The following is a 23,386-nucleotide window of genomic DNA, read 5'->3' on the forward strand; positions in this document are numbered from 1 at the left end:
CAGTTCTTGTATGCCATTTCCTAAAAAATCTCTCAAAGTTCAGTACAATACCTAGATGTGGTAGTTACAAGTATTTAAGTCATAATAAATATAGTAAGGTAAGATAAAGTAGGAATGCAAACATAAAATTCTGAAAGTTAACTACAAATTTGGTGTCAAAAAAAAAACAAACAAACAAACAAACAAAAAAAAACCAAAAGGGGTTGGGATTTAGCTCAGTGGTAGAGCGCTGCCTAGCAAGCTTAAGTTCCTGGGTTCGGGTCCCCAGCTCCAAAAAAAAAAAAGAACCAAAAAACCAAAAAATAAAAAAAACCCTAAGCTGGTCCTGGTGATTTCACTTCAGGCCAGCCAGGGCTATCCAGGAAGATCCTCTCTCACAATAATGGTGGAGGGCAGCAGTAGCAGTAATGCTAGCTACATGTCAAACATCTACATGTCAAACATGGTCAACATACTGTTTTTCCTTCTTCGATGAACAATGTCCTAGAGAAAATGAAAGGGGTTTTGAGAGATATCACTGAACTTAAGATAGTGCAGACTGCTCTTCCAGAGGACCAGAGTTCAAATCTCACATCTGAGTGCTTTTAACTCTAGCTCCAACGGGTTTGTCACCCTCTTCTAACCTCTGAAGGAACTATACTCACGTGTACAGATACAGCACACACACACAACTAAGAAAAAAGTCCAGAGCTGAAGGGACAGTTCAGCAGTTAAGGGTACTGGGCACTTTTACAGAGGATCTGAGTTCAGTTCCTGAGACCTACTGCCTGTAACTCCAGTTCCAAGAGAACTAAAGCCCTCTTCCAGCTCACGGATAAACAGGCACACACACATACACAAAATTAAAATTACTGAAACAAAATTTAATCTAAAATATATTTAAAAAATCTTCTCTGGTACCAATGTGTACAATTTTTTCTTTGTTATTTATTTCCTCGAATACAATATTACAAATTAAGAAATAAACCAAGAAGCTCTGAATTTTTCATGGTATACAGACTGCAATTACTGAATTGTTATTTTCAGGTGCTACCTCTTAGGTTTTAATTTTCAATCAAGTGTGGTGGGCATACACCTTTAATCTCAGGAGGCAGAGGTAGGTAGATCTGAGTTAAAGTCAGCTTGGTCTACATAGTGAGTTTGAGAACAGGCAGAACTACACAGAGAGATACTGTCTCTCAAATTTAATAGGACAAAAAAAAGGATTTTCATTTTTTATTTTGGTTACATATAATTCTAATAATCTGAATAATTAGTATTTGGTTTCCTAAGTATAAGAGCAGTGAAGAACAAAATCTAAGAGGAAATAGTCTAGTATCAGAAATATACAATATTAAAAAATAACAACCGGAGTTAGGGATTTAGCTCAGTGGTAGAGCGCTTGCCTAGCAAGCGCAAGGCCCTGGGTTCGATCCCCAGCTCCGAAAAAAAGAAAAGAAAAAAAAATAAATAACAACCAACAACAATAAGGCAAGAGGAAAGGGCATTTTTGTTTTAAGCAGCTAAATAGCTTGTTTAAGAGGAGGAAATGTAATCATTAGAGATTACCACAATCTCTAATGTGTCAGTCTTTCCATGAGCAACAGATAAATGTGAGGGATTTTTATATAATCTAAATAAACAGGGACAAGAGGTACTGTGGTCAGAGAGGAAAAAGGGGACAGAACCCTGGTGTGATGGCACACACCTGTCTATGAGCAGCTGCAGCTAAAGGATGTGGACCACATAGTGATGCACCATCGAAAGCCCCAAACAAATGCCGTGTGGGAGGGGAGAGGGGAGAAGCACCATTCATGGCAGAAAACAGAATGGACAGTTTACACGGCCATTACAGACATAATCAATAATTGACCTGACTTGATTCCTCTTTTTTTTTTGTTCATCTTAGTGACTGAACCCAGTGTTTTATTTATTTATTTATTTATTTAGTGTATACAAGTAAGTACACTGTCACTGTCTTTAGACACACCAGAAAAGGGCATCAGATCCCATTACAGATGGTTGTGAGTCACCACATGGTTGCTGGGAATTGAACTCACTCAGGACCTCTGGAAAAGCAGATGATGCTCTTAACTTCTGAGCCATCTCTCCAGCACAAGAGATATTTCTTCCCTTCAGTGACATTTACTCTACCCTAAACATGATCATGAAAATACTATTTGTGAATTTTCAGCCTTTATGACATAAAATAAGGGACAAAGAAGGTTGTAGTAGAGTGCTTATCTATATGGAGTCCATTAAAAACACAAAACACACACACACACACACACACACACACACACACACACACCCTGAAGTTATTAAAAGTACAGCTTCATTTTCACGCACAGCTGCTAGCTTGAGGCCTGGGAACGCCATCCACTGGTTTTCTCACGCCACTCTCTTCGCTGCACTGGCTGCACTGGCAATCTCAGCTCGGAGCCAGAGCTGACCTTTAGTACTTACCTGAAGAGCTCAGTATTTGGTATGTTAGTCAACAAAGTACGGCAGAAAAGTGAGCTATCTACTTACATGCCATTCTAGTCCTCATTCTCACAGCTTGTTCAACCCACTCTTGAGGGTTTTTTTGACATCCTGTGGCTGAAGCAAAAAGATATATAGATATATCATTTCATATACTTTCTAAATTTATACCACAGTTCAACTATGTAATAAATTTAACAGAAAGGGGGAAAGCAGGGAGGAACACATCAGATCCAAAGTAAAAGATAATTTCCTGGGACCAGACAAAAACAGAAATAATCACTCATCAGACAAAACTATGCTGTTCATCTTTACTCCGATCTACAGAGTTCAAACTATTCCACTGGATTCTAATTACATTTAAGAAGAAAAGTTGGGCAATTACCCTCCAAGTAAATCACTGAGGTTAAAACTGCTCAGAGTGGAGCACCACATCAGAGTAATTATTACATACAGGGCCACTGTGTGGTGGACTTTAAAAGCTGAGGTGAAGTGATTTAAAATCAAACTACAACTTTATTTCTTTGGTTTCTTGAGACAGGGTTTCTCTGTTAGTCCTGGCTGTCCTAGACCTCACTCTGTAGACCAGGCCAGTCTCGAACTTAGAAACCCTCCTGTCTTTGCTGGAATTAAAGGTGTGTGTCACCAAGTTTGGCCATGTTAGAGCTTTTTATTGGTTGAAGGCAGGAAGAGGGCTGACAGGAATAGAGAAGAGATTATGGAGCACTTACGCAGCAGTGAAGGTTGATTCTCATGAGCTGTGAAGTCCCCCCGACCTAGAACAGAGAAAAGGAGTAAAGTCAGAGAGCACTGGGAACAAAGACAAAACGATCTAGCACAGCCATTTCACTTGCTGGTGTCTGCAGACGCAGAAGGTCTTAGATCTTCTGAAGGTGGAGCTCCAGGTAGTTCTGCGTTGTCTACTGTGGTGCTACAAACTGAACCTCTGTCCTCTGCAAGCATATTTAACCACCGAGTCATCTTTCCCATCATATTTCTCTTTTTCTAAACTAGAAATGCTTAGAACTGGACAATGATAAGACATCAGCTCTAGGATCACTATTCCAAAAATGGCTATGCAGAAGATGTGGTTCAGGGGTTGGGGATTTAGCTCAGTGGTAGAGCGCTTGCCTAGCAAGCGCAAGGCCCTGGGTTCGGTCCTCAGCTCCAAAAAAAAAAAAAGAAGATGTGGATGATGTGGTTCAGTGCAGAGTACTCTGTGTGTGTGTGTGTGTGTGTGTGTGTGTGTGTGTGTGTGTGTGTGTGTGTGTGTGTGTGTGTGTCTTTTATTTGCACAGAAAGGAAAAGAAAAGTCCACTAACCAACTAATTCAGGCCATGGCGGTCTGAATGAGATACCCCATAAGTCTCGGGGCAACATTTAATACTGGTTCTCAGTTGACAGTACTTGTCAGGGAGGTTTAGGGGGCATGGCTTTGTTGGAGAAGGTGTGTCACCAGGGACAGAGGTTCTGAACTTTTGTGTGTGCTCTCATGGCCTCCTGCTTACAGTCTGAGACATGAGCTCCCAGTTATTCCTTCCTCTGCCATGCCTTCACTCTGACATCATGGACTTTTAACCCTGTGGAACTGTAAACCTGGATAAACCCTTCCTTCTAGAACAGTGGTTTTCAACTGTAGGTCGTGACTCTCCAGTATTTCACATCAGATGTCCTGCATAACAGATGTTTACCTTGTGACTCATAACAGTAGCAAAGTTAGTTATGTAGTAGCAACATAATTTTATGGTTGGGGGGTCATAGCATTAGGAAGGTTGAGAGCCACTGTTCTAAAAGTTGTCCTGGCCACGAGTGTTTTATCATAGAAAAATAACAAACAGGTTAAATGTGTTCTATGTGTCAAGTGCAATTATTTAATTCTTTCACCTCATGTGGTAACAACTATTATCCTTTAAAAATAAGAGGAAAGAACAAAAAATTGATGATTTCTACAAGATTACATAGCTAAAAGTAATGGAATTAGCAAACAAATATAGGTATACAAATCACACAATGTAGAATAGTATCTATCACATATGCAAACCTGTGGACACTGCAAAGTCATGGAGCAAAGGATAAAGTGATATAATGTGAACGAGGTAAATGTCAAAAACTGCCTGGAAAAGCTAAGCTATCCTCTGAGGATGAAACATGTATGTTTTCTGAATACAAATGCAACCAATATATGCTTGTACTAGCTAGTTTTAAGTCAACCTGATAGAAGCTAGGGGTTAACTGAGAGAAGGAGACCCCAAATTGAGAAAATACCTCCATAAAAACTGGCTATAGACAAGCCTGTAAGGCATTTTCCTAATTAGTGATTTATGGGGGGAAGGCCCAGCCTATTCTGGGTGGTACCATTCCTGGTCCATTCCTGGGTGGTCCTGGGTTCTATAAGAGAGCAAGCTGAGAAAGCCAGGGGAAGCAAGCCCGTAAGCCGCACCCCTCCATAACCTGTATATATTAGCTCCTGCCTCCAGGTCCCTGCCTTAGCTTCTTCCCTCAATGGGCCATGACTCTGGATCTGTAAGCCAAACCTTACATTGCTTTTGGTTATGTTTCATCATAGCAATAGTATCCCAACAAGAAAGGGCTTATTTAAAACAACAGACTTTAAACAAACAACAACAACAACCTGGACTGACAGCCAGGCCTGGAGGCACAGGTCTACAATCCCAAATACTTAGGATACTAAGACAAGAAGATTGCAGGCTTAAGACTTGCTTAGGCAATTCAGTGTGACCCTGTCTCAAAACAAAAAGTAAAAATGGGTGTGTGCATGTGTGAAAATAATCTATACACACACACACATACACACACTCATATCAAATACTAAGAAGTACTTTATAGAAAATGTGTTTATGGCCACATCTAATAGTCTACCTCAAGTAGACAGATTTTCTTCTTACTGATATATAACGAAATATGGCAACTTAGAGTCAATGAAATAAAGGAAATTACTCAAATCTTGATTTAAAAATAGAAAAAGAGAAAACACTTATTTTGCTTAACCTAAGGAACATGTATTCACTATAGATTATCCACAATAGAAAATAACATTCACTTCTAATATTTTGTATTGTCATGTCAACAACCAAGATGAAAAATTACAAAGCTACAAGACTCCCTCATCTAGCAGTGAACAAACTAAAACGACCAACAAGCTGATAGTATAAAGAAAGGCACGCTGGCGACAGCTGGCCTTCTCACGCGCACACCAGAAACGTAGAGTACTTACTGTGTGGTAACCCCCACAGTGAGTCTGGATGGTGACCGGCTGCTACTGCGGCTTCGTCTGAAAACAAATCATTTGAAGGATCACGTCCAGTGCTCACTTTATGAGAGAATAATGAGTAGTGAGAAGAGAGACAGACAGACTACAGGCAATGACCTCAAGTGCATGACGTTTTTAAAACCTTCTCACTTGCAAACTGTACCACACATATCTTCTTTTCCGTGACATTAAAGTGGAAGGGAGGACTATGTTCAAGGAGGAAAGGATGGAGCTGAAGTGAAAGTGCACAAGACAGCAGAAGACTGAGTCCACTGACATTCCATCACAGAGGGGGAGGGGCTCAGGACTCTACCTTGAAGGAGGACCTAATAGGCAGTTGACAGTTGCTGGGGAAGGGAAGTCATTCTCTCAGTGGTGTAGCCACTGGTAAGTCACCCTTGCCCAAATAATAACCTCCCATCCACCTCTCATTCAAGCAGCCCCAATTAAAGGGAAGTGGGGGCACAGACTACAAACCAAGTAGGAAGGGAACTTGTTGGGGAAAGTTTAGCGGGAGGCAGAGGGAGATGGGAGAGGATAATGGGAATATTACCTACTGTTTAATTGGAAAGAATAAAAATATTAAATGCTTTAAGAAGGATGAGGGATGGGAGAGGGAAGTGGGGGTAGCTAAGAACAAAGTGTGAAGATGTATATATGTGAAAATATTTTAAAAAACAAACCTGTATATGCTACATATAAAAACAGAACTGTAAGTTGGCAATGGAAACTGGCACCGTGGTGCATATTTTTAATGCCAGCACTGCTATGGACGGGTGGGACTGAAGCAGTGGGATCAATAACTTAAGGTCAGCCTGTGTTATACAGGACATCCTCTCAAATCAACAAACAAAATAAACGACCCCTAACAAAAGAAGAATGGAGGGAAAATAAGGGAAGGGGATATGCAAAATGCCAAATGCCAATAAGCCAGCTTTCAAACTTTACAGTTTTATTTTTATTTCCTGTGGTTCTGGGCTTCCCACCCAAATGTGAGGCAAGCACTCTACCAGCAGGGTTTGTTCTCACCCCTCTTACCTATTTTAATTTTTTGAGACAGGGCTTTCTATATAGCCCCAACTGGCCTGGAACTTGCTATCTAAACCACATTGGCTTGGAACTCACAGAGATCTACTTGCCTCTGCCTCTCAAGTGAGTGCGGGGATTAAACATGTGCACCACCACACCAGCCCCATGAACTTACCTTTAATGAGAAAAATGTTGATGTAAATCATGAGAAGTACAGACATTTCCATGAGGTGATAATTTTATGGAACTAAGGAGTTACCCATTTATAGAGTCTAAAAATTAGTCTAGCATCTTCTTAAGCTTTAAGTTTCTCTATCCAACTAACTCAAGTTCACCTGTGCAATTGTAGACCACCATGCTTAAACAACAAATCCCCTGTGACCTCACATGGTCAAGACTCTGACTTAAAGACAAAGACATTACCTATTACTACAAGAAGTTCTTTAAAACTGAACAATACTCCTGAGACTGTTAAGTACCAATGTGATCGATTTCTTAAAATTCAAAACCAGGCAGTAATTCCTGAGCATAAAAATATCTTTCCATAAATACTCAAGCTGGCTAAAAGTGCTCTATTCAGCTATCTGCTACAGGCATGACGGAATGAGTAATTATAATGGACTAAGAATACAACTCTAAAAATGATTTGTAAAAAATTTTAAAGGCCTAAATATTTAAAACTATATTTTAACTACAAGATAGCCCTGTAGGGAGCGTTATGCACATATAAAGCAATGTTACCTCTAGACTCGACAGAGTCCCTGGATCTGATCCTGATAGTGACGTCACTGTAAGAGCTCTCAAGATCATCTTCGGTTTCTCCTACAAGGGGGCAGACAGTGACCAGTACAGTCTTTATGCTCGCGTTCAAAAATTCCAGCTCAACACAGGCTAATGCTACAGTGCAGCCCCTGAGTGTCCAGTACAGGGCTGCTGTTTGTTTACTGAGATTCCTATGTGGAATAAGAAAGTTCTAAATGAGCTACGGTTGAGCTCCTATATTTGTTCCCCTCTGTTTGTTTTCAGCCACATAATTACTTCCTGAACAAATAATGTCTAAAAACCATACACTGAGGCTTTACTGCAGAGTCCAAAATAAACAGATTAATCAGGAAATTCTGGGAAAATTTTAGCTTATGAGAAGAAACTACAAATAAACTGTATAATTTGAGACATGACTAATGTTGGTCAGTTGGTGTTTTTCCCCCATGGATAATGTACACATATTCACAAACATTTCAATATCCAAATGACTAATTTCAAATATATTGGCTTAAAAATGAACTAAATTTATGTTTGTATTTTCATAAGCTAGTCATAAGAATTTCAAAGTGATGGTTTTACTATCACAATCAAAGACTAACATATGCTAGAGTGGAAAGCATTAACGTCCTTAAACCTGAACAGACAAAGATGCCTAGGGTAGAAGGGCTCCCCTCATCCGTTCTATCCAAACGTATCCTGCTTTATCTTCTCAATGCTCTGGTGTGCTTTTTGTCTTGTTTTAAGAAAAATACTTTTCTGCTCCTCTCTCCTAACTACCCAGCAAAATTGCTTCAAATATAAAGAAAGACAATGTATTACATGACAGTTAAAAAGAAAATTACCTTCCTCAAAGGGGTTGATGTGTTGGACAATGGAAGCGTCTACAAGAGAAAGACATAAATAAAAGTATGTAACACCATATATAGTACTATATGCATTATAGTATTATAAAGCTTAGGAATAATAATAATATAAAGAATATGTGACTAAGAAAAATCAACACAAAATACAAAAGAAGATGATTTTTTCTATAAGATGTCTAAATCTATCATTTCCCTCAGAAATATATCTGATATAAACTCATATTACAAACAAATGCTTATTAAAATTTTAAGTCATGTGTATTTGCGTCTGTCACATGTGTGCAGAAACCATGAGCCGCTGGTTCCCCTGGAGCTGGAGTAACAGGCAGTTGTTAGGACATGTACACGGGTGCTAGGACTCCCATCTTCTACAGGAACAGAAAGCACTCGGACACGAAGCCATACTCCAGCCCCAAATAAAGACATTTATTTATTTTTTGAGATAGGGTTAGTATCCCTGACTTACCTGAAACTCACTATGTAGTCCAAACTAGCCTTGAACTCACAATGATCTACCTACTTCCTGTCTCCGAAGTGCTAGGATTAAAGGTGTACACCACCATGTTAAGTTTTAGTTTTTATAAAGCATGTAGCTGCCTGGCACGGTGCTGGAAGTGAGCTCAGGCTACCAGAAGAGCAAGCACTCTTTGAGTCCAAGCTTCCGAGTTCCAGAACTTAAATATATACATACATACATACATATAACAAACTGAAGGAAGCAAAAGGTCCTTAGTGCACTGGTGTGACAAGAAGAAGTAGGAACAGAAAGAACAAATTCCCTTTGTTAGTTCAGGCAGGTGATGTACAACACTGTTCTTCACAAACGAACACGTTAAAGACAACCAAACCCATTAGCCAGACTTTAAGACCCAGGCTTTTCACAGGGGCTGATGCTTGTGAGCTCCTGCTCTCTCTCTGTCTCTCTGTCTCTGTGTGTGTGTGTGTGTGTGTGTGTGTGTGTGTGTGTGTGTGTGTGTGTGTGTGTGTGTGTGTGTGTGTGTGTGTAGCCCTGGCTGTCCTGGAACTCACTCTGTAGACCAGGCTGGCTTCAAACTCAGAGATCTGCCTGCTTCTGCTTCTAGTGCTAGGATTAAAAGTGTGCACCCCCATGGCCTGGCATTGGTCTTTTTCAACAATGGAAGTCACACCCAAATATAAGCATGACTGGGCAGAAATACAAAAACTGTAGAGGGCTCACTTTATAAAACTCAATTTGTATCTCCATCTGCTGTTTTAAAGGGCATAAAAGCTTCAGCATCACACAGTGTTTTATTCCAAACCTAATTAGTCAACTGAAGGCCACAAGGAGGCCCCTCGAATGATGGTCACGTTAAATAGTGCAACGAGGAGGCTGAAACACAAAGCTTTCAGATTAGCCACTTGTTTTTCTCTCCTTTTTTATGGTGCTAAGGCAGCCCTGCCTCAAGCTCCCAAACTAGACACTATCTAGAAAGTAACCTCCGACTCCCGCAATACTTCCTGTAGCCAGTGAGGTTCATTTCATAACAGCTTCGGTGGACTTGTCTAAGTTTCTTTTTGCTCTTTACCATGACACATGGATCCTGGGTTGTTAACAGTTGCAATTCTCCAATAAACTTTGTTCTGGAGAGTTGATTTTCACGTTAATCATTTTTGGCTGACAAGCAAAGTATATTTCAGAAAGTGATTCTAAATAGTATATTATGAATTTGGAATTCTTTCACATCAATTTAATTAGGTTAGTATGATATTAGTGGAAGTTTAAAGTTCTGCTGAAAATAGTACAAGTTATAAATCAATGTCTAAAATATACATGTCAACGATTTTGCTAGAAAACAGAAAATCAACCACGCTGAGAAACTTGCCAGTAGCATCCTGCTTCGCTCAGACGGCTAATCTAGTACAGAACATGCTATTTTGGACTAGGTGCCCCTGGACTGATCCTTCATTTTCTTTTTTAAAGAGGTAAAATGCAAAGTTGCTGGTATGGTGCTGTACAAACACGACTCCAGCATTCAGGAGTGGCTAAGGCGGGAGAATTCCAGTGAGTTTGAGCCAGTCTACGTGGTACACTATACAGTAAGACTCTAACTCAAAACAGTGGTCTGTCTGTCTGTCTGTCTGCCTGTCTCTATCTCTCTCTCCTCTCTCTCACACTCGAGGGATGGGAAAATGATTAAAAATGTATTTATATTCTGTATTAGAGGAACTGTTCCACTATTTAACGTCTTTTTTCATCTTTTAAATGTTATTAGCTTAAAATTTAAAGTCGGGCTGGGGAGATAGCTCAGGGGTTAAGAGCACTGACCGCTCTTCCAGAGGTCCTCAGTTCAAATCCCAGCAACCACATGGTAGCTCACAACCATCTGTAATGGGATCTGATGCCCTCTTCTGGTGTGTGTGAAGACAGCGACAGTGTACTCATATAAATAAAATAAATATAATAAAATAAAATAAAATGTAAAGTCACATTTTATTCACTGAATGTTTGCATGTGATCAGGGACATGCTGCAGAAGCTGGTTCTCTCTCCATCATGTGGGTCCCAGGGACTGAACTCAGGTTGTTACCATTGACAGTCACTGCCATTCCCCCCCAAACCACTTCACTGGCCCCCTTAGGTTTTTCCTTTCTTTTTTCTTTTCGAGTCAACTCACAGATATCCTCCTGCCTCTGCCTCCCAAGTGCTAGGATTATAGGCATACACTATTATGCTTGGCTTTGAAATTTTATTTTCGAAGCACTAGATTATTATATTTCATTTTGTATAGCAGTTTTAATTTATATAATTACTCAGATATATATAGCATACACAAGCCACCACGCATGGCTTACTCTTTATAAACTACTCAGTATATAGAAACACTTATAAAAGGTTGACTTAAAAGCAGGTATGGTGGTGCATGCTGGATTGGAGGCAGAGGCAGGGAGATCACACGTCCTGGGTCAATCTGAGTGAGAGAAGCTGCATCACAAAATAAAAGGATAAAGTGACTTTTTAAAACTATAATAATGAAAAATGGTATGTAAAGGATGTATTTAATCATAGTTTTCCGTTTTTTTATGACAGGATCTGCCTATATAACCCGACTGTCTTCAAACTCACAATTCTTAGGTCTTTTCTTCCCTTGATTGTAAGTGGGGATCATCAACTCAGGCTTCTTTTTCTTTAAAGAACCAAACCAAACCAACACCACCACCAAAAAACCCAAACACTTTGAAAAGTTTATATATGTCCGGTCCAAGAATCTTTTCTTTAATTCTACTAACATAATTAATATCCTTAAACCTTTATCAACAACATTCAAGCTTTGATTGATAATTGGTTATACAAGACTATCTTCTTCCCATTGTTTGAAAAAAGCCAGGACTGGATTGGCATGATGGCTCAGCTGCCACCAATCACTCAAACTGAGTCCCTTTCCCATGACCTATATAGTCAAAGGAGAAAAAGGACTCCCACAAGTTGTCCTCTGACCTCTAAACACACACACACACACACACACACACACACACACACACACACGCATGTGTACACAGTGAGCATACAATCCCTGCATGTGACCGAGAACATCATTCTACACGTTAGAGTCACTGTCACCAACCAAGGAGTTATAACTACTGCATCACATAGTCTCTAAAATCAAAATAACGACACCTGTCCACACCTAGCAGTATTTGTCAGGCTTTTCCTTGCCTTTGCCTGCTATTCGTGTTTCAACTTTTAATCAAATGCCTTTTCCAACTTAAAACACCAAACCTCTCCACAGAGAGAACTTTTCCTCCATATTTTACATAAACTGTTATTTTAGCACTTATAAAAAGTTACAACGACGGACTGGAGAAATGGCTCAGCAGTTAAGAGCACTGGCTGCTCTTCCAGAGGTCTTTAGTTCAATTCCCAGCACCTACATGGTGGCTCACCACCGTCTGAAATGGGGTCCGATGCCCTCTTCTGGTGTGTCTGAGAACAGCGACATAAAGTTACAATGATTATTTTTTGTTTGAGTCAGTAGCCCAGGATGGCCTCAAACTCACAGTCCTGACCAGTCTCCTGAGTGCTGACGTTCTACTGGTTTTTACTGTTGTTTTTTTCTTTTTCATTACCTAACGCATTCCTGAGATACAAAAAATAAAACCTTACAGCTCTTTGTGATCCTAGCATTTATTTAGGTCAGTCATTGACAAGGAAGTGGTTAAAAAGTTTTTTCAAACATAGCAATGTAAGAAAACCAGTCTGAGACCAGTTCTTACTAATCAGAGTCGATACAAGGTTTTAAGCAGGCTCTGTCTTGCATTTACTTATTTATTTTTGGAGACAGGATTGCGGGGTCTTGCTGCACTCCCACTCTTGGTCCTCCTGTGTCAACCCTCTGAAGTGCTCAGACTATAGGTGTGTGCCTGGCTCCTTTTCATCTTTGTAATGGAAACTCCGAGAGTACACAGCCTGAGCTGAAGAGACAGCTCAGTGATAAGAGAACTAGCTGCTCTTTTAGAGAACCTGGTTCAGTTCCCTGCTCCTATATGGTGACTCACAACCACACGTAACTCTAGTTCCAGGAGACCTGATGGCTCTTCTGACCTCCATGTGCATCCACACATGCTGGCAAACACTCACGCATAAAAGAAAAATAAGTCTTAAAAATGATAGGTAAAGACTTCCTGTTGATGTCACTTTCCTATTACTCAGCTTCCTTCCTTTCTTTTCTAGACAGTCTCACTTAGTCCAAGCTGCTGGCCTAGAATTCTGACGTAGCTCAGACTGGTTACCAATTTGTGGCAATCCTGTGGCAATTCTATTTCACACCTCCCCTCCCCTCTCAAGTGCTAAGATTACAGTCACGTCCCCATGCTACATGAATCATGCCCAGTTAAATAGAGAATTTAAGAAACTCACATGGAAGTTGGGCATGGTGGCAAGTATGAATTCCTAGACTCAGAAAGTAGAGTTAGGAAAATCATGATGGCTAAGATGGCTTTGATCTCCTGGTCCCCTCTCCTTCACCTTCCAAGCACTGGGACTGAGGCACAAGCCAACAGGCCCAGTTAAAGCTACAGATTTTATTGTGCTATTTTTTTCCTCATCTGAACATGTGTGTACAGGCTTGTGTGCCCATACACATGCATGTGGAGACCACAAAAGATAATGGATGTCTTCCTCTATTGTTCTCTGCCTTATCCCATCAGACAGGGTATCTTTCTGAATCTGAATTTGTCATTTCAGCTAGGCTAGGTAGCCATGGAGCATCCAGATTCACCAGTGAGTGCTACAGGCACTGAGGCCACACCTGTCCTTATGTAGGTGCTGGGAATTTGAACTCCACATATCATGTATGCAAAGCAATCATGAACCATATCCCTAGATCCCTAAAACCAGATCTTGAAACCTCAAGATCTACATCAAGGCAAACACTAAAAATAATTAAAATTAGGAAAAAAAGAAAGCAAAACGAAACTACGGGCACAGTTTTTATGCAAATAAAAAAAGCCCTCTCACTTTCCTCTTGACAGTATAAATTTAACAAAGGCTAAGAAAGACTACCTTACTTCAAGTACTTAAGCACTTGGGAAGTGGAGGCAGGAGGATGAACAGTTTTGGGTTACCTACAGCCACAAAGCTGAGACCAGTCACAATACATGAAACCATTTTTTAAGAAAACAAACCAAGACAATAACAACAAAAAAGGAATAAGACAAAAAACTAAGAGGGTTGAGAGGAGGTGGCCCAGTGACAAATGCTTGACAAGCATGTGTCAGGCCACGATTCAACCCTCAGAACACACAAAAGTACTTTATCATCATGCATTCTCATATGAATTCAAGTAATAAGTCTTAATTTTAGACAGAAAAAAATCTAAAGAACTACAGTAGGCCCTCATTCCAGGGACACGGACCCGAAAGCTGAGACAAGGAACAAAGCAAAGTTCTCAAGCCAACCATAGAGCACACACACTTGTGCATTTCGCTGCTAAGAATCCTTAATAAGAACCTATGATGATTAGAGGGAAACAAACCTCTTTCATTCATTTTAGTGTTTCTATTTGTTTGGTATGTTGGATCTATAAGAGAGACAGCAAGAAGATGATTAGAACCGAAACGGGAAAGCATCATGCAGTTCCTTATGGTGAGCTCTTGAGCTCTAACTGTGATAAAGGGAGCAGCTGAGGTGCAACACACCCCATAGAAGGGACCAACAGGCAGAGAGCAAAGTGAAGGAGACTGTACAGAGTGGCTTACTGGCTTTCTGTCACAGTCCTGAAACCGACTGAAAGACTTTTGAAGTTTTAGTCGAAAGGAAATGTAGCTGAGGCACATTTTATAGCTCCATGCCACAGTTTCATCTTTTGTTTGTTTTTTAATTAGTAATATACTGACCAAACCAGAAAGTCCCTGACCTTCATTTGAAAGAATCATGCATGCATGGAAGCACCGTAGCATGTGAAAGAAACAATCCTTTGAAAACAATGCGGAACCTTTATACATAGACACCAATGTGGAAGGACTTCTTTGATCCATGTGAAAAATGAAATGGAAATAAAAGGAGGTGCAGAGGAGTATCACAAATCCAAGATTTATGTTTAAAAAGGGAGACGGGCAGTAGATACAGCTGTGGTAGGAAGCTTGCCCAGTGTGTGCAAGGCTCTGGGTTCAAGTCGAAATCTCTGGAGAAATAAGCTGACACTGGTCACTTCTGATGTCAGGGCAAGGTGGACAGAGAACAATGGATGCAGAAAGACTTCATTAGTCTCCCGCAGCTCAGGCTGGCATTAAACTCTGTGTAGCCCAAATGACCATAGTCTCCCGATCACTCCTGTCTCCAAAGTTCTAGGATTACAGTGTGCACCACCTTGCCTGGCTAAGCTTTGATCCCTATGAATACGTTTACTCCAGAAGTAACACTGTATTTATAAGAAAGAGTTAACACAACGATCTCTTACCAGGTCTTGGGCTTCTTAATGGGGGTCTGCATAAGTTACTGATAGGATCTTCACTCATCACTGGTATAGGAAGAAAAAATATGTGAAATGTAAGATTTACTATGTAATCATCCTCATCTGGTCAGGAAAGTTTCACAAACTGATAACGATGGAAAACTAATGACAAATGTTCTCTAAGGGACAGCCTCTTGTGAACTACTAACAACAGTAAACTAGAAACCCGAAAAATGTTCATAGTAGACCTTATTGTACAAAAGATGACTAACAGTAAAAAAAAACAAACAAACAAACAAAAAAAAACAAAAACGAAAAAACAAAAAAAAACCTTCTACATTATTCAAGCAGGGCATGATGGTGTATTATGGGAGATAGAGGAGGAGGATCAGGAGTTTGATGTTAGATTATCTTCTACCACACAGTGGGGTTGAGTATCAGTCTAGACTATGTGAGGCCCTGGCCCCTTAAACACAAAACTATTAACAACCAAACTCTGGGACTAGAGACGTAGCTTCTCTTCTCCAGCCTGTACTAGGCCCTGGGTTGGATCCTCAGCATGCTAAAGCAGGGTGGTATGGGGGACCAAAATATACATTATTATTTATTATATATTATTTATATATATCAATTGGATTATCTCTTCCATGTGTGAAGTTGGACTTTTTTTTTTCTGACTTCACAGCATAGACAGGCTTTAGATCAGAGAACCCCTCCTGCCTTGGCTTCTCGAGTGCCAGGATCAAGGCATGTGCTATCACACGTAATTTGTGATATATTTTTAAGAGTCAACCTCCTAACAGTTAACACATACTCTTTAACTATTCAATCTTGTAAATGTCCAAGCAATGGAAAGACCAATTTTAAATGAATCACCAATGCTGGCCACGTTCATTTCAGATGTTCTGAGTTCAAAGGTATAGGGCTTTTAATAAAGCCATTTCAACATGCTGTTTTCAGTCAAGAAAATTATGTATAAAATTTCATTTTCTCAGGCCAACAGGATGGCTCGGTGGGTAAAAGCTCTTGCTGCCAAGTCTGACAACTGGAGTTCAATACCCATAAATCATGTAAGGACAGAGGAGAATCTACTTCACAATAAGCATCTGCACACTCACGGGCACAAGGAAAACAGACTTTGAGCAACTACTAAATGTATCCTAATTCCCTGTTACAGGGTTTCTAGGACAATGTTTATTACATTTTAAACATCTCTGAAATCATATACTATACAATTAAGGCATCTTAACATGAATTACCAGGAAACTGGCCGTATCTCTTCTCTTCTAGGTGGTACAAGAAGCAATGATGTTGTCCTACTTATGACTGATACCCTGGATTCACAGAAACACAGTACTTAGCCTGACAGAATTGAAACTCACTGTGCCAGGGTTTTACCATCGCAGAAACAACTAAGCAGAGGGCACTGTGACACAACCATGTGACACTATGAATGATTACTTGAGTGAAAGTGAACATTTGGGGAAAATGAATAGGTTTCAAAAGAGACAAGCCTGCCTTTTAATTTGCTCGTCTATTACATGATTTTAGAAAAGTCTTAGATACTCTGAGCTTCAGTTTTCTCATCTACTAAGGGGGCAGAAAACTCCTTGCAAGGTTCTGATGATTAACAAAGTAGCACATAGTTGGATTTACACTTAGTTTTTACCCTCCTCTGTCCTAAGAAGTACCCCCATGGCTCTATAGTAAACCAAACAGACTCACAAAACTCTTGTAATTGATTGATTTATTTATGGTTTTTCAGACAGGATTTCTCTGTAAGAGCACTGGCCATCCTGGAACTCTCTTTGTAGACCAGGCTCGCCTTGAACTTACAGAGATCTGCCTACCTCTGCCTCCCATGTGCTTGGATTAAAGTCACACCATATCCAGCTTGAGTTATGATTCTTGATGATTCTTTGGCAGGAAAAGAGAAAAACAAAAAAACCAAACTATTCTTACCTGAAGTCTCTGGTGTCCTGACAGTTTTCTTTGAGACTGTTTGGCTTGTAACAGGTTGGGAAGAAGGTTCATCCTCTATAGCAACAAGAGATAAAAATTCAAGTTAGATGAGCTGGGAGAGATCACAGCATAGAGTATGCATATTTAACACTAATCTATAAACAGAGATGCAAGTACTCAATTTCTCTAGGTTCAAAACTTGGGAATTAACCTAATTAGAAATCTTATTAAGAGGGTTGGGGATTTAGCTCAGTGGTAGGCGCTTGCCTAGGAGGCGCAAGGCCCTGGGTTCAGTCCCCAGCTCCGAAAAAAAAGAACCAAAAAAAAAAAAATCTTATTAAGATACAGTATAATGAGGTCTGGAGAAGGTTTAGTGTTTAAACCTTAAAGAGCATTTGATGCTCTGAGAACTTGAAGATTCCTGCACACCAGTCCAAAAGGCTTACAATATTCTGTAGCTTCAGCTCCAAGGGACCCAATGCCATCAGATACATGCAGCTGCAGACACACATATAAGTAAAACAAAATATAAACTAATTGTTGCTTTACAACAAAAATGTTACTTTAGAAAATTAAAAAGATGAGTTTCAGAATCAAAAAAATCAGCAGGTAAAAGAAATGTTTTAGTCCTCCAAAAATTTAGTAAAAGGTAAAATGTATTTAGGTGCAGGAGGCTCTGAGGGAAAGTCAATAAAAGGTAATATAGTTACATTGCCTCCCAGGAGACGGAACCCAAGTATCTAAATGTCCACCAGGCATACATGCATGACAAGTTCCTTTTTTTCAAGTTTGCTATCTTAAAAGAAATACTATTGGTATATATAAGAAATAAACTGTCTCGTTACATTCAAAAAAACGTGCACATCTCAAGCGTAGTTTAGTCTAAAGTCAACAGATCTTCAAGTGTGTCAGGATTTTAAGGGCAAGTAGGTAAATCTGCAAGCCGTTTACTGTGCTCTAAGGTGAAAATCCACTCCTCTTTAGATGTATCAGATGTCTACCATTATTACCAAGGACATCCCATTGTGAGTCTAACCCTCAGAATTTTACCTCATAATTAGGTGACTTACCTGGGGCCTACTGGAAACCACCTGTGACTCAGAGAGCAGGGAATGGGAGGGTGGCTTGCAGAAATTTGATTCATCTGTGGCTTTACCAAAACTACAGTACACACCCTGTCCGAATTTGGGGCTTCATATAAAAGAAGCTTTCCTAATAAATAGAGCCTTGTTTTGTTCCGGTACTTTCTCAGCCTTGATTTGTTTAGCTACTGAAGGTTACAGGGATGGCCTTCAATCTGGAATAAAGTATGGCAGAGACCATACTATATACTTGGAGTAATGTCACCAGCCAATTCATTAAAGTTAGCTATTCCTCGTAGCGTTCGCCTAGAAAAGATCTCGTTTTCCCAATCTTGGTGAAAAAAAGAAATCGACTGGAAAGTTAACTTAAAACCAGAATTTTCAGCAGGGGACTTGGGGCCCCCGAGGTTTAAAATACAAAAAAAGGAAATGGAAGTGGCTTCAGTAGAAACCTCAGAGGGGGCGGAAATGAAACTGAGCGCAGAGCAATTTGGAGGAGCCCTGACAATGGCCTAGTTTAGCAAAAGTCTACAAAAAGAAGAGACCTAGACACCCCCAAACTGATGCTCAGGAATGGGCAGAGCTCCCCGCCTCCGCTCGGGTCACTTCGCACCACCATCTTTCCGCGCGGATTAGCGCGTCCTTCCCTCTTGAAGGTCCGGGTGGACTCAGCCCGGGAGTGCGAGCCCAAAGGGCCAAGGAATCATCACCACTACCCTAGCGGGGCCGGACTCCACAGGGGCGCGCCTCACGCCGCGTGCGCCCGTGCCCGCCACCGCGCGCGCTCCCGAGCTGGCAGCCGAGACTGTTACCTCCGCGGTCCTCACTTAAGGACTGAGCGTCCCGTAATCCTCGCCCGCTCGTAGCCGGTGACAGCTGCTGCTGCGCCTGCTGTGAGTGCTGCTCCAGACGAGTAGACCTCCGCGTCTTCATCTCCTCGGCTTCCTGGGGTCCCCGCTGCCTCCGTTGTCGAGACCGAAGATTGTAAGCGCTTTCTCTCACTTCCTCTTTCGCAGAATCCGGCCGGAACTTTTCTGGCGGGGTTCGTCTTTCCCCCGGAGACCTTTCTTTGGCCGCCCGGGGCTCGAAGTCGCCGTACACTTCTGGCGGCTCTTCTGAAAACCTCACTTCCCGTCGTCCGTGGCGCGACGGATGAGTTCCGTACGCAGGCGCGTCACTGCCGTCGCCATTTTGAGTGGCGAGCCTCCGTCTTCCCTCCCGGATGGGGGCTCTGGGTGTGACGTAGATGGCCCATCCTTCTCCCAGCCCCTCGGCCCGCCACCTCTCTCCCGCCATAGTTGTTTACGTAGCTGTTGGTCGATAGGGACGATGGACTTTCCGCGGTTAGATTCCACTGCAGGTGGTGGCGATGGCTTCGGGGAGGTTGTCACAGTGGTCAGGGAGGCAGTTGAGAGTTGCCGGCGCCACCTCCTGCGTCCTCGCTAGTGTGCCACAAACCAGCCTCTGGGCCCATGGTGTGTCCTAAGGGCTGTGGAAGAGGCAGTGCCCGAGCTGGGTCAGCTGCTGTGGGTCACTCCCGCCTCCTGGCTGGAGGCACCAAAGAGGAGGAGAAGGGGGAGGAGGACGTCTCTGTCCTTGGCCTTGAGGGAGGGAAAGGTGGGGGCGACCAGGAGGTGGTAGGACAAGTGGCCTGTGCCAATCTGTTGATGGCCAGTTGCCCACCACAGGAGGCGCTGGTCCTGGCACCCAGAGGCTCTGGGAAAGGGCAAGTTTCAGTTCTTAATCCCAAACTGTTGCGCAGTTTCCCTGCTACTTTGGCCACTCCTTTTCAAATGTCCCTGGGAGGAGAAATGATCAGAGAGATAATTTTGCATGTCATGGCGAAAATTATAGTTTCAAGGACCTTTATGAAACTGCTTTTACCCAGTTTAAATTTTTAATTCACCTATGGGCCCTTATTCCTGAACTTTTATGTGAAAGTTCTGCTCCAGCAACACTGTTGGGAAAGAAGGCTGAATGTTGCCTTAGACACGGTATGAAATGGACAGGTATCCAACTAAAGATGGCACTGTAATCTTGAGAGCCATCTTTTACTTCGATTCTGAATATGATAATCTCTACATTTTGTTTAGAGTTTCTTACATTCACAGAATACGAAAACATGATCAAAACCTTCAGTTCTGTGTACCATACTTACATGCGTGTAATGAAATTTAGACAAACTGAAGAAGAAAGGTTGGTTTACTTGTAAAGTCTTGAGTTACTACTGAGAAAAACCTACATCCAACCACATAGCGTGTCTCCTAGAAGACTTTGTATATATAAATGAATACACACCCCCACTCCCACAAATACTGGGAACTGAACCTAGGGTCTGAAGCTTACTAAGCAAGTGCTTTACCATTAAGCTATACCCCAGCCCTAAAAGAATTGCTTTTAAGTTTTTATTTGGAAGCCACTTCTAACCAGTGGTTTTGAAAAAATTTAAAGTATTTGCCTTTTCCAGTATTTTAAATAATGCCCTTAAACTGTTACTCAAACTTAGACAAATTTCTAGTTACTGGAATTTTCACTAATAGTCCATAAATTTGGTCAGCAACACAGAGTTAGATGACAAGTCAGGCAGGATGTATTCTTTTTGGAGCTTCATTTAGCATTGTTTATTAACTACAAAGAAATATAGCCAAAGAAACTAGAGGAACCATAACAAGACAGATGCCCTCTTTTTTTAAAGACGTGTGTGGGTGTGTGTGTGTGTGTGTGGGTGAGAGAGAGAGAGAGAGAGAGAGAGAGAGAGAGAGAGAGAGAGAGAGAAGGGGAAGGGGAAAAGGGGGAAGGGGAAGGGGGTGTAATATATCTCTCCTGTCCTGGAACTGTAAATCAGACTGACCTTAGGCTCACAGAGATCCGCCTACTTCCCTAAATGCTAGGATTAAAGGTGTGGGCCACCACACTTGGTCCCACTTAAAAAAAAAAAAAAAACTTTTAAAGGAAAAACAAAAATAAAATTCACGGTATCCTGAAAAATGTGACTTTTTTTTTACAAAATGCTGAAAAGAACTAATTCTGGGTAATGTGACTTGTGTCTTTCCCAGTAAGGCTTTCTTCATAAAGTGCCTATTTATACAATTAACAATCACAGAAATTCTTTACTAGATGTACAGTAATGAAAGGATATAAATTTTATAGTGTTTCTATTCTAAGCTCATAATGCAGTGTGTGCAACTCAGGACACCTGGGTGCTATCTTGTAAAACTGACTTGAAGGATACACTGACAAAGAAAGTGAAAAGGTTCTATACATAATTGGTCAATCAGAGAAAATGAGAGGTTACAAAGATTATTGGATAATTGGCATATGTTTTGTTTTGTAATTAAAAGTACTATAAAGTAGTTTTATGAGTAGCCGGGTTTTTCAAAGAAAAAATTAGAATGTTAAAAGTTTAGAGGTAGACTGGAGACATGGCTCTGTGGTTAAGAGCACTGACTGCTCTTCCAGAGGTCCTGAGTTCAATTCCCAGCAACCACATGGTGGCTCACATTCATCTGTAATGGGATCTGATGCCCTCTTCTGGTGTGTCTGAAGACAGCTATAGTGTACTAATATATGTAAAATAAATCTTAAAAATTTTTTCTTTTAAAGTTTAGAGGCAGTTGACTTCAGTATTAACACAGATTTGCTTAGGATTTTCCCTCTTGCCTAGGGCATAAATGTGTCATCTTAACTCCGGCAGCCGGCAGCCACACCTGGCAACTTTGCAAACACCAAACTTGGATTACTATGAGTTAATGCCAAATTCTTGTCAAACCAGATATTCTGCTGTAGGTGTCTTCCAGCATCTTTTGGGCCAGCCTTGTATGTAAACTAAAAGAGGTAACATTATAGACAGTAGATTCATTTCCAGTATTATAAGAGATTTTTCTGGGCCATGAGTGTGGTGATCTGTGCTTTGAACCTAAAGCAGTTTCTTTGGGAATTAGAGAAATGTGGCAGAATGAAGAATTTTACTTAAAGATTTTGCCATATGTTAGAGAGGACAGATGCACAAAAAATGAAATTGAAGTTACTGATCAGTATTAACTGGTATGTGTAGCTAACTGGTATATAACTGGTATGTTATATCTAGAAATTCCGTGCTTTTTATATTGACTTTCTAAATTAAGCAACTTTTAAATTAAAAAGAAAATTGTGTATAGCTGCTTTGCCTGCGTGTATACCAGTGTACCAAGTATGCGCCTGGTGCCAATGGAGGCCAGAGAAGGGCATTGGATCTCCTAGAATTGGAGTTACAGACAGTTGTTAGCCAGCATGTGTGTGCTGAGAACCAAACCTCCATCCTCTGTAAGAACAGTCATTGCTCTTCAGCTGTTTTTAACGAAAGTATTTTAATGGGAAGAGCTTTTTGAAACAGGGACTAATGTAGCCTAGACTGGCCTAAACCTCCTGGTTCTCTTTCTCCAACCTCCCAAGTGCTAGGATTACAGATATATGTCACTGATGCCATGCTTGGCAAAACATTTAAAAAATCTCCTTTTAGGGGTTGGGGATTTAGCTCAGTGGTAGAGCGCTTGCCTAGCAAGCGCAAGGCCCTGGGTCCCCAGCTCCGGAAAAAAAAAATCTCCTTTTAATTATTGAAAGAGCGTGGAGGGAGATTGCCTAAGACTTTTTTCTTTAAAGATTTATTTATTATATATAAGTACACAGTAGCTGTCTTCAGACACACCAGAAGAGGGCATCAGATCCCATTACAGAGAGTTGTGAGCCATCATGTGGTTGCTGGGAATTGAACTCAGGACCTCTGGAAGAGCAGTCAGTACTCTTAACCACTGAGCCATCTCTCCAGCCTGATTACCTAAGTCTTAAGAGTACTTACTGTTCTTATTGCTCCCAGCACCCACATGGTACCTCACAATAGCTTGTAACCCCAGCAGTTGGGTGATCTGATGCCCTCCACTGGCCTCCTTAAACTCTAAGAACATGGTTCACATTAACTCCCATAGATGCATGTATACACATATAAGTAAAATATTTTTTAAAAATAATTGATGGGCTGGAGAGATGGCACAGGCCTGTTAATCCC

At 41.0% G+C, this 23,386-nt stretch overlaps 1 protein-coding gene across 3 annotated transcripts in view; it reads right to left on the minus strand.

Annotated features, from left to right (window-relative positions):
* Nucleotides 1-20,115, minus strand: part of Tor1aip1 (torsin 1A interacting protein 1) — a 29,213-nt gene extending 9,098 nt beyond the window's left edge. Inside the window, exons 1-8 of one of the 3 annotated variants that reach the window (XM_032915643.1) lie at nucleotides 19,158-20,104; nucleotides 17,264-17,338; nucleotides 15,308-15,367; nucleotides 8,371-8,409; nucleotides 7,505-7,585; nucleotides 5,699-5,755; nucleotides 3,195-3,239; nucleotides 2,512-2,580 (exon numbers count right to left, since the gene is read on the minus strand). In XM_032915643.1, coding sequence (XP_032771534.1) covers nucleotides 2,512-2,580; nucleotides 3,195-3,239; nucleotides 5,699-5,755; nucleotides 7,505-7,585; nucleotides 8,371-8,409; nucleotides 15,308-15,367; nucleotides 17,264-17,338; nucleotides 19,158-19,641 — 910 coding nt within the window. In that variant the 5' untranslated portion in view covers nucleotides 19,642-20,104. Of the gene's footprint in view, nucleotides 1-2,511; nucleotides 2,581-3,194; nucleotides 3,240-5,698; nucleotides 5,756-7,504; nucleotides 7,586-8,370; nucleotides 8,410-15,307; nucleotides 15,368-17,263; nucleotides 17,339-18,333; nucleotides 19,051-19,157 lie in introns of those variants that run through there. The other 2 variants (XM_032915646.1, XM_032915645.1) reach the window with 2 other exon arrangements.
* Nucleotides 20,116-23,386: the final 3,271 nt, after the last annotated feature.

Source organism: Rattus rattus, chromosome 10 (assembly GCF_011064425.1).
Source record: "Rattus rattus isolate New Zealand chromosome 10, Rrattus_CSIRO_v1, whole genome shotgun sequence".
NCBI classification, from domain to species: domain Eukaryota; kingdom Metazoa; phylum Chordata; class Mammalia; order Rodentia; family Muridae; genus Rattus; species Rattus rattus.